This window comes from Dipodomys ordii, unplaced genomic scaffold (assembly GCF_000151885.1).
Source record: "Dipodomys ordii isolate 6190 unplaced genomic scaffold, Dord_2.0 Scaffold237, whole genome shotgun sequence".
NCBI classification, from domain to species: domain Eukaryota; kingdom Metazoa; phylum Chordata; class Mammalia; order Rodentia; family Heteromyidae; genus Dipodomys; species Dipodomys ordii.
This window is the reverse complement of record NW_012267453.1, coordinates 828068-839964: the sequence shown is the minus strand read 5'-3', so window position 1 is coordinate 839964 and position 11897 is coordinate 828068. Positions and strand designations below refer to the sequence as shown.

General features: G+C 38.0%; 1 pseudogene and 1 gene segment (V, D, J or C); both read right to left on the bottom strand.

Annotated features, from left to right (window-relative positions):
• The window catches only part of LOC106000757, a 19245-nt pseudogene extending 13542 nt beyond the window's left edge, over nt 1–5703 (bottom strand).
• Nucleotides 5704–7346: 1643 nt separating this feature from the next.
• LOC106000775 lies at nt 7347–7863 on the bottom strand. The segment is given in 2 exon segments: nt 7347–7669; nt 7788–7863. Coding segments are annotated over 2 exon segments (372 nt in total).
• Between the last annotated feature and the right edge of the window lie 4034 nt (nt 7864–11897).

Here is an 11897-nt window from a genome sequence, read left to right as displayed (position 1 = left end):
GGATGTGAAGGGTAAACAAAGGAGGAGGCTGCAATGCTTGATAAGAAATATACGCATTATCCTGCCCATGTAATTGTAACCCCTCTGTACAGCATGTTCACAAATAAAATAAAATGAAATGAAAAAAAAAAGAATTAGGATTTGGAGATAGAATAAATAGCCAAACAATTCTAGGCAAAAAAGGAATGCTGACATAATCTCAATCCAAAGACTGAAGCTCTACTATGAGCTCCCCCCAAAAAAATCTTGGTCCTGCCACAAAAATAATCCCAAAGATGAATAGAACAGACTAGAACACCTAGAAATAAAATCATACATTTGATATGGTTTGATTTGGAGTCAAAGTATACCCTGTGAATATGATAACATCTTCAATAAATCATTTTGAGAAAACTGAGCAGCCATGTGCTCACAATGTACAAGTATCAACTCATAGAAGACCAAAGACCTCATCATTACACCTGAAACTTTGAAATTACTACAAGAGAGATTAGGAGAAACACTAGAACTCATTGACATAGGCAGAACGTTTTAGGATAGAGTTTTGAAGGCATACCAGATTGGAGAGAAACATGACAAATGGGATTGCATCTTACTAAAAAGTTTCTGCACAGCAAAGGACATTGTTACTAAACTAAAAAGATAGTAAACAGACTCTGAGGAGAACTTTGCCAGCAATACATCAGACAAAGCCTAATATCCAAATTATACAATGAACTTAAGAAACTACTCCCTCCAAAACTAGTAAATCAGTTAGTTAATGGGCAAAGAGCTAAGGATAGATAACTTAGAAGATGAGGTAAGAATGGCAAAGGAACACATAAGGAAATGCTCTTCATACATGTCTATAGAGGATATGAAAAATAAAACCACATCATAGATTCCATCTCACTCCAGTAAGATTGGCCAACATTGTGAATTCAAATAACAAATGTTGGCAAGGATGTGGAGGAAAAGGAATCTAATTGCACTGTTGGTGGGAATGTAAACTGACACAACCACTCCGGAACAGGCTGGAGGTTCCTAACAAAATGAAACATAGATCTTATTTGAAACCCAGCCATACCACTCTGCATCTGCCCTGAACATCACAAGCCAGGATACTATATAGACACTTGCACATCCATGTTCATTGCCACACTATTCAAAATAGCCAAGTTGTGGAAAAAGCTGAGATACCCTACAATAGATGAATAGTTGAAATGTGTTACCTATTGACAAAGGAATTGTACATAATCCTTACAAAAAATAAAATTATGTCATTTGCCTGGAAATGGATGGACCTTGGAAAAATCAGGTTGTATGGTATGCCAAGCTCAGAGAGAGACTTAGTGCATGTTTTCTTTCATGTGAGGAGTCTATATCTAAAATATAGGTCTCTAGGCATGTACACAAAGTGAGACTAAAGGAGGATATTATTAAAAGAAGAACAGAAAGACACAAGGCCTGTGTACTTATTTTTACTTGAAACATATATTTTTTTATTTTAAAGATATTATACAGAGGTATTACCGTTACATGAGCAAGGTAATAGCCTCATTTCCTATCCAGCATTGTTACCCCCTATTTTTTCCCCTAAAAATCTCTTTCCCTTCCCATCTCTCCAACTCCTCCGAACCAACCCCCGAGCAAAGTTGTAAAGTTCATTTTCAACATAGTGTCTTGTACATCTCGTTATTACAATGGGTCATCCTGTATCCTTATTTCTGACCATACAAAATAACATTTATATAAAGGAACTCAAAAACATGGAAATAAGACATATTTTCTTTATTACTGTGTTTCTTTTGTCTTGTTTGTTTGTTAGTTCATATGTCTTGGGAGGGTAAGGAGAGTCACAGAAATGTAGGCACAAAAGGTGAACAAGGCAGCAATGGTACTCATGGACACCATGTTGAAAATGAACCATAAAACTTGTGGATTGTCCTTTATGGAGGAAGCTTTGGAGAAACTAGGAACTCATGGAACATTCCTCAATATAATAAAGACTATATAAAACAAACCTACAGTCACCATTATACTAAATGGTGAACAGTTAAATCTATGTCCTCTAAAGATTATGACACGGTGGTCTGCTCTAGCCACTCTCTTCATAATAAAGGATTGGGAGGATTAAAAATGTGAAAATGCCAATATTGCCAAGATCTATCTAAAATTAAATGTAATACCCATCAGTATCCCAACAACATTTTTCAATCAACAAAAAGAAGCAATCCAATATTTCATGTGGAATAATAGAAAATCTGAATAGCTAAAGCAATTCTTAGCTGGAAGAACACTGCTGGAGGAATAGCAATATTTCAAACTCTATTATAAAGCTGTACTTACAAAAATAGCTTGGTACTGGCACATGAATAGGCTTGTATAACAATGGGATAGAATGGAAGACCCAGAAAGGAACTCACAGACCCATGGCCACCTAATCTTTGGTAAGGTAGCCAGAAACAAAGGATGTAAGAATGACAGTCTCTTCAACAAATGGTGCTGTTAGAATTGGCTGCATATGTGTAGAAACATGAAAACTGAATTTAAATCCTTATGTATCACCCTGAACCAGAATCCACTCCAAATGGATCAAAGACCTTGAGGTGCAAACCCCAGTTCTACCAATCTGACCAGCTTCACAATATATTTGTGTGAGTTTCATGCCACTTCACCTATAGAAATGGTTGGTTACAGTTCTGTTTTTTTAAAAGTTTCACATGTCTTCCAATCTTCAGATTACTTTATAAGAACTTCCTCTGACCTTTGATCATACATACTCAACTTTTTTGGCATATGGTCTCTGCACATTGTCAAAATTTTTCTTGGAAAGGGAGAATTTCTACCTCTTACACCTAATCCTCCTTCCCACTTTCTCCCTCGTCCTTCTCTCAAGGACAATATTTTGAGGAAGTTAAATTGGAAATTCTTTTAAAATTGCATGATTATATTATTTTTGTTAGTTGTGGGGCTTGAACACTTGGCCTGGACACTGTCCCTATGTTCTTCAGCTATTCAGCTCAAGGCAAGTACTCTACCACTTCCTTTAGATAAGAGTCTCCTGGACTTTCCTGCCTGGACTGGCTTTGAACTATGATCCTCAAATGTCAGCAACCTGAGTAGCTTGGATTACAGACCTGAGCTTCCTGGGCCGAGCTCCATGATTGTATTTTTTACTCCTGCTGTTGGAAGTGGGTCTTGAACTACAGGACTGGGTGTTGTCCCTCACCTAGTACTCTACCAGTGGAGCATCAGCTCCACTTCTATTGATTTTAATACAGTAGGTTTATCTGTAAAATTCACAATCCTAACATGATTATAAACAAGATAATATGAGTATATTAAAACACTTCTAAAAGTCAACATCTATTCACAATATGCAAAAGCTATTAGTGTCTAGGAAGAAAGAAATAATGAAAAAATATCAAAGTGGTTTGAAACATATGTAAAAAGTCAATAAATATCATAATAAGTGGTGAGATATTTTAACATTTTCCCCATCAGATTGATTAAAATGTTGAAATATTTACTATCATATCCTCACATACAAAATTATACAGGTGGTATCCTCCTAATTCTATAAAGCAAGAGGTAAAAAAGACATTAAATTTGAAGTGAAGCAGCCATGTATCTTTTTTGCTGATGAAATTTGTACAAATATATTAAAAATTAAAATATATCACAGGATATGAAAATAACTTAGTAGAGTCTATGCAAACACAGTGAATAGAAAACTATCTCTTTTAGAGTAAAGAAGACAGAGCTTCTCAAATGTATTTCTGTTGTCATAAATTGGAGTAAACCATCATTTTACATTTTCCCCAGGATGAAACATAGAATCAAATCATGCAAAATTAAAATTCCTTAAAAGAATATTTAAAGTAGAAAATGTAAATCTAGAATTTACGTGGCAATTTAAGACACTAAGTATAGCCCAGAATGTAATAAGCTCAGAAATATGCCCTTATGTTTTCCAACTTTATTTTCATTTTTGTCTTAGAGCATAGTGTTTAAGTCAGTGTATATGCAGTAGGTGCAAACAGAAAAACAGTCAAGTTGACAACTCAAACAGGAAATACACATCTTCTGGCTCATGGAATTGTAAGCCCTCAGTTCAGCTCCTTAATGATAACAATAAAAATGTCAGGAGCCATGTACTAGTGGCTCATTCCTTTAATCCTTGCTACTCATGGGACTAAGATCTGAGGACTGATGTTGGAAGCCAGCCTGCATACGAATGTCTACGAGATATTTATATCCAATTAAGCACATAAAAATCAGAAGTGAAGCTTTGGATCAAGTGGTAGAATGCTACCTTTGAACACAAAAAGCTCGAGAAAGAAGCAAGGTCTTTCCTTGAGTTCCATCCCAACGACCAGAACCAAAATGAAAACAAACCAAAAAGAAAAGGAGTATGGAACTGGATCCACCAGTGTGCAACCTGGTGATTTCTAACAAAAGAATGGAGTGCGGATACATCAGTGTAATTATTGTTTTGATGTGCTGAGCAGATTCTTCTAAGCATTTACTTGTGAAAGCCAACAGTATTTCCTGTAGAGTTTTTGCATGATGAATCCTACTTACCATGGACAGTTAGAAGAGACTACATTAGAATCACAAACCTGCAGGCAGATGCTAGGGCAGAGGGGAGGAATGGAGGATCACCTGTCAAGATCAATCTACAAGCAGTTGAGAGCATTAGTACTCACCCCTAGGTTTCTAGACAGGGAAAGGACCTAGGTAAGAAAGCCTCCAGTTTTACAAGTAGATGATCTGGGTCTGAGGGACACCAGAGAATACACCAGTTCTGTATTTAGCTTCACTCAATAACATAAGCCAGTTTTTGGAATGGCTATAGGCTAAAAATTTAGTCTTTTAAAAAGAAACCCTACTTGCTTGAATTAACTAACATCTCAAAACCCCCAAACTACCGTCTCAAAAGCCCCAAATAAAACTCTCAAAGTTTCCTCCCTTGTTATGATTTGTGTGCTCTATTGAATCAGGAGTGGCATTGCCAAGTGTGTACTTCTGCAGACAGAGAGGTAGAGTACAGGGAATTCTACCAAGATGATTCTATTAAAATCTTCAAGTGACTGTCAGATTCTGGATGTATCAGAGAAGCTGTGTCATCAGCTGGAGTCACCAGGAAGGGCAGCTGGAACAGCTTAGCCTCTCACCTCTACTTCCCTGGGAGCTTAATGTTATGGCTTGTATCACTGTGAGTGGGTAGCTACTATGCTGTTGACAGTAATAAGTGGGGAAATCTTCAGGTTGCAGGCTGCTTATGGTGAGAGTTAACTCTGTCCCAGATCCACTGTCCTTGAATAAGGAAGAGACCAGGATGATAATTCCTTTCCAACAAACATGAGGAGTTTAGGAGTTTTCCCTGATTTCTGCTGAAACCAGTCTAAAGAAATGTTAATGCTCTCAATGGCCCTGTAAGCCATGGAAACTCTGTCTCCCAGAGATATAAACAGAGAGGACAGAGACTGGTCATTTGGATGTCACATCTGGCACCTGCAGTGGAAACAGAAAACAAATACTCTCCTTGGTAATCATGTTACAAGAGGCCTTCCTTGAAGTACCAGAGAGCACATACTGTAGTAAGCTGAGTAAATCCCAGCATTGTTCTTCCTTACCTGGGAGCAAGAGCAGGAGGAGCCCCAGAAACTGAGCAGGGATCTTTATGTCTATGCTGTGTGCCAACTGTGACTGACTCATGCACAGAGTGTGAGCAGACTATGAAGTGCTCAGGGCAGTGGGCTGTGCTCTGGGCACATGCAAATCAGCTGGGGCTGGGCAGAGCTGGGCACATCTGCAGGATTGGCTCAACTTAGTGAATCACCACAGGCCTTGCATCCACAGGTTTCCTAGACTAGAAAAGAGGAACATGAATTTGCCTGCAGAGTATGTGAAGATGATTTGATGGTAGAAGACACTTTTATGACTATTTTCAAAGTGTATAATTCACATAAGCAACAGAGGTAATAGAGTATTTGATAAATACATTGAAACATCTTGTTTCTACTTAGATCTTTTATTCACTCTCAATCATCCTTCCAGGAAAAAATATCACTGTTTTCGTTATGAAGTACTTATGCATTGAAACTTTTCTTACTTTCCCTCTTTTCCTTTTTTCCTTTCCTCTCCTCTACTCTCCTTTCCTTTCATTTTTATTTTTTTGGTTTTGGGGCTTGGACTCTGGGCCTGGGCACTGTCCCTCAGCTCTTCAGCTCAAGGCAAACACTCTACCACTGGAGTCACTGTGCACTTCCGGTTTCTGGTGATTTATTGGAGATAAGACTCTCAAGGACTTTCCAGCCTGGGCTGATTTTGAACCACAATCCTCAGATCTCAGCCTCTTGAGTAGCTAGGATTGCAAGTTTGAGTCATAGAAGGAAAAGAAATCTTAACCCAATAATGTATTTTCCTTTATTTCTGTTGTAATATTGTTTTGTAATTGATTTGCTTTATCAAGAAATTATTTCAGTTGTTTGGTGCCACGTAAGATCATGAACAACTTGTGATGTTTCATACAATTTCCAGCTTCTGATAGTTTTCTGCAAAAGAATTAATGGATTTTGTTCCTTTTTTCAAAAGCTCATAATCCCAGATTGGTAGAAACAAGTTACAATAAAATTTAAGTGTGTTTTAAAACTATCACTTAGGTGGACTATTTCTGACAGTTGGGGAAAAGTGACCATTGTTGAAAGTCAGTTATCTCAATACATGATTATGATTGTGTATGGAAGCTCAAATCGCTGTTCCTTCCTTCGTTTCCTGCAGACTTCATCATAGGTCATCCTTTGATTATATTTTGTGAACTGGATTGACTTGTATAATTCTTCACCTAAGCAGGCTGACATCTGATCAGAAGTAAGGCCTGGAGAATTCCCCTGGAAAGGCAGTTGGGTCAGGTGAGAGCATCAGCAGCTCACCCTGGATTTTTCCACAGGGTGGAGAATCACAGGATTATGTGCTCAAAACACTAGGACAGCCTCTTAGAACCAGAGAATGCCACACTCCTCCTTCTAACTTCTCTGATGACCTAGTAGTTAACAACCTAATGATTAGACCAATTTCCTGTATTAAAACAATTCCTTCCTATATATACTTGTCTGGCTTCAGTTTTACTGTGTGAAGCAGAAAACATGACTTTATATGAGAAGAGACATGACAATGTCTGTGCATCTGGGAGAGAGGAGGAGAAAAAGGATTAAGATTCAGAGGAGCCTTAAGATTTCAATGAAAACCTATAAAAGTGTTCATAGCAGTGCTATATCTGAGAAGCTCTCTCAGCAGATGAAGGCCTCAGGAGCAGCAGCTGGGCAGCCCAGCCTTTCACTTCTGCTTCCCTGGGAGGTTTATGTTATGGCTTGTGTCACTGTGGGAGGGTAACTATTATGCTGTTGACAGTAATAAGTGGCAAAATCCTCAGGCTGTAGGCTGCTGATGGTGAGTGTGAACTCTGTCCCAGTTTGACTCCCACTGAACCTTGATGGAATTCCAGAGGCTAAATTCTTTGCATGATAGATCAGAAGCTTTGGAGCATTCCCTGGTTTCTGCTGATACCAGTTTAAATAATAGCTAATGCCCTGACTGGCCCGGCAAGTGAGGGAGACTCTGTCTCCTGGAGATGCAGACAGGAAGGATGGAGACTGGGTCATCTGGATGTCACATCTGAAACCTGCCATTGGAAACATAAACACAAATATCTACACAGTTATTCATGTTATAGGAGACCTTCCATGAAGACCCAGGCAGCACTGAACACACAGGATATGAGGAATGTTTTCTTTCCTTACCTGGAAGCCAGAGCATCAGGAGCCCCAGGAGTTGAGCAGGGGTCCTCATGTCCTTGCTTTGTGCTGATGGGACAGACTACTGAACAGGGTGTGAGAATCCTTTTATGAAATCATTGGGGCAGCAGGCAGTGCTCGGAGCATATGCAAATCAGCAAATCTGGGTAAAGCTGGGAATAGCTATAGGACCAGCTCAACTCAGGAAATCCGCATATTTCCTCTGTGCCCACATATCTTAGTTTAGCCCAGAGAGTGTTTTTCACCCATACATCAGAAGCTGTGATGAGCCTACTGTCCTTTGAATAGATCTCTTGATGCATTCAGGGATGATGACCATTTCTCTTGAGTTTTTCAATCTTTGTGTCATGACACTTGAAAGGGAGAAGAGTAAAGCTATATTTTTGTGCTTCATATTTAAAACATTCAGAGAAGTGAAGATATAGAAAGAATAGAATTTGTTGATATTTTAACTCATTTAGTATGTCAATGCATTTAACATCTCATTGACATACCAAGAGATATATAATGTGTTAAATTTTCAACCAATTCATACTTCAGGCTCTTCTAAATCACACATATACACAAAGTATAATGTGATTCTTCCCAAGAGCAGGTATAAAAGCTGAGTCCAACTCTTCCTTATTCACTTTACTGCATAAAGGAAAATTTTTTCTACATAGGAAAATTTTCAAAGCAAAGGAAAAAAAACTATATCAAGGGTTTTAGTAAGAATATCCTGTGGTTAGATGGCTAGAGGGCTGAAGCAAAAGTATGTTGCTACCAGAAAAGTCCAACATTTCTTCTGTTTTTGTGATTTGCCATGTCACCCGATACAAGTTTTACCTGGACTTACAGTTTCATATTATCCAAGAACTACAGCACATTCATATATCCGTTGCCCTCTGATCATTCCACATCAAATTCAGGGCAAATCACTTACTGTCAAATTCCCTAGTCCTCTTTCTTGTTACATGTGTCTAATTTTCTGATACTATCTGGAGAATGGAGAGGCTCATCCATACTTCTTACACCCAGCTGGTCAGGAATGGGCAACTTCAAGGGTGAAGAAAAGATAGATGTTTTAAAGATTTAAAGCATTGTGACACATTTTAAATATCACTTTGTTTCTCAATTTATCCAGGTGTGACAGTGGGAGGCACAGATATCTCGGTGAAATTCTTGAAGTTGTTGGGATAGAAGATAGGCCTTCTGGATGACAATGAAGGCAAATTTGTAATGATTTCAAGGAGACTGCTAAATTTGACAATTTGGGAAATGAGGGGGGTTAGTACTTTAATGCTAATGACTTTCACTTATTGCAAATTGGAAACAAGTTGAAGACAGGACCAAAACCAATGTCACACTGCCTCAGTGGTACTGTGCTTTTATTCTGGTCCTGGGAAGAGAAAAGCGTCAGATCTGAGAAGGGTTGAGATCTGTTTGACCTATGTGACCATTAAATGTATTTTCAACTGCTATTCAGCCTTACTTGCCTTACTTCTGGTGTTTGTAGGAACTTGTTTTTGAACATGGTGTTTCTCTGAATAACATCTTAATGACCAAATATATTGTTAAGGCTTTTCTAGAGAAATCCTTGAAATCCCAATGGTGTTTGTAAATATTTCTGGGCTGTATAATTCATAAACAAATGATAGTTACAGCAGTCTAAGTTCTATCTGGATTTCAATTTAAATTGATTTATAATCCCTGGGATTCAGTGTAGTGTCTGGCTAGTGGTCAAGGAGGAAGGGGACAACTTATACCTCTTCCCAAACCAAAGTAATCATTGAATTTAAGATTCAGTAAATATTTGTAAAAAAATAAAGCCAAACTCATTCTTCCATATTATGAGGAACACAAAGTCAGAGGTTGAAAGTGCATTGCCAGACTAACTAAAGTAAAAACATGCTATCCTGCCTGAAAAACAAAAGCAGATGAGGAATGACTCATGTGACAGAATAATTGTGTAGCAGACAGCAAGTTTTGAGTTTCAATCTCCATAGCACGAAAAATAAAATTGTGCATGTTGTCAATCAATTTGGCAAATAGGCAACATCCTATCACTGCCACAGTCTGCACATAATTCTTATCTCCAGTTTCCAGTTGGTGTTTATTTGTTTGTTCCCATGTATAGTAGTAAAGAGATGACCCAGGCCCCAGCTTTGCTATAGGTATCTATAGGTGTGAGTTTGTATATCTTGTGTTTTGATGGGATCTGGCTATAAAGAATCCAGCCAGAATCTTGTTGCAGGAAGAATGTAAAGTTCTATACTCTTTTTACCTATATTATCAAGCAATTTTTTTATCTCCGTATTCAGTATATTTGTGCTCACTTCTATCAGACGTTTTGTGTCTCACCGTCATCTTGAAGCAAGAGAGGAGACCTCTGCCTATACACCAAATGAACACCATATCAGGAATGAGCGCCCTCAGAATTTCCTCAGTGCTGATGAGAGGAAAGTTGCATGCGTACCTCATCCCCTCATCTTATGGAGAATAACCTGAAGGTATTTTCCACATTACCATGGGACATTGAAGTTCAGCCATCTTCAGCAACAGGAAGTGTTGAGCTTGTTGTATGGTCTTTACTGTCCATTTCCCCTTCCCTACGTTTCTTCTTCCCTTCACATTGTTTCCTAAACATCCTAAATTGTGCAGACAGACCCTAGAACCCCTTGGGAACTCTGACTGTGTACAGAAAGTGTGACTGAATTGTGTGCATGTAGAAAGCCTGATGTTAGTAGAAAACTGCTGCCTTATGTGTTGGCTTATCCTTTTTATATGGGAACCTAAGTGCTTATCATTATACAGCTATCCTATACAAAAACAGATTGAGTGTTTGGTACATAGTGATTTTAACCTTACTATTTCTGATACAGGTATGGGCAGATGTTGAGGTCAATTCAGTCTTTTTCCCCTCCTCTATCTATCTATCTATCTATCTATCTATCTATCTATCTATCTATCTATCTATCTATCTATCTATCTATCTCTATCCATCTATGATTGTATACTTCTTAATACAAAAAAGCATCAGACACAATTCAGAACTCAGTTGATAATATAGGGATATTATGGAAGCTCATTGTTTGCATGTGACACACTCAGGATTTTTGCTCATGTATCACCAGATCTGCATGAAATGTAAGAACAAAGATACTCTCTGCTATTTTCAACCCTAGTTTTCTGCTAGGATTTTTCCTTTATTTCTTTTTTTAAAATTTTATTTTACTGTAAAGATGCTGTATATGAGTAAGGTAATGAGTACATATTTTTGAAGGTTGTTATCCATTCCTTTGTTTTTTTTCTCTTACTATCACTTCCCTCTCTCACCTCCACTACTTCTCCCTCTACTGTCTTTCTTTTTTATTGTGAAAATACCATACAGAGGGGTTACATTGACATGGGCAAGGTAATGAGTACATTTCTTTTCAAGCATTGTTGCCTCCTCCTTGTTTCCCCTTCCTATCCCTTCACATCCTTCCCCCCCAATCTCCCTTGCATGCCAAAGTTGTTAAGTTCGTTTATCTACATAATGATTTGTACATCTCATTGTTGCAATGGGTCCACCTGTATCCCTATTTAAATGATTTTTTTCCCTTCCCCTCCACAAATTATACCAACATCAAATACTGTGAATGCAGGGGTTAAACCATGCGGGAGGGACATACAAAGCAAAGAAATCGTCTTATAAATATGTTAGAATCAATCACAAGAAAGGAAAAAAATCATTTGAGTACTTATCCTGGGGTTCATTTCACCTAACATCAACTTATCTGACCTTTTCTGCTTGTCTCCGCCTCATACATGATAATGCAAAAAAGGGAAACCTTGGGACTTATGTTTTTTTGTGCCTGGCTTACTTCATGTAATATAATTTTTTCTAAGTCTTTCTATTCTTTTAAAACAAGGCCAACACTTTTGCTATTAGTGAGGGACTAGAAAATGGAATGGTTTGTATCCCAAATTCAAAATTTGTCCCTCTAGTAAGGTTTGCTGCTTGTATACTTGGTCTTGTACTTCCATTGTTTCCTTGCCATTTGTGACTTGTCAGCCTTTTAAGGCTCTTTCCTGAAACAAAACAGATGTTATCCTTGAAACACTTGACCAAAA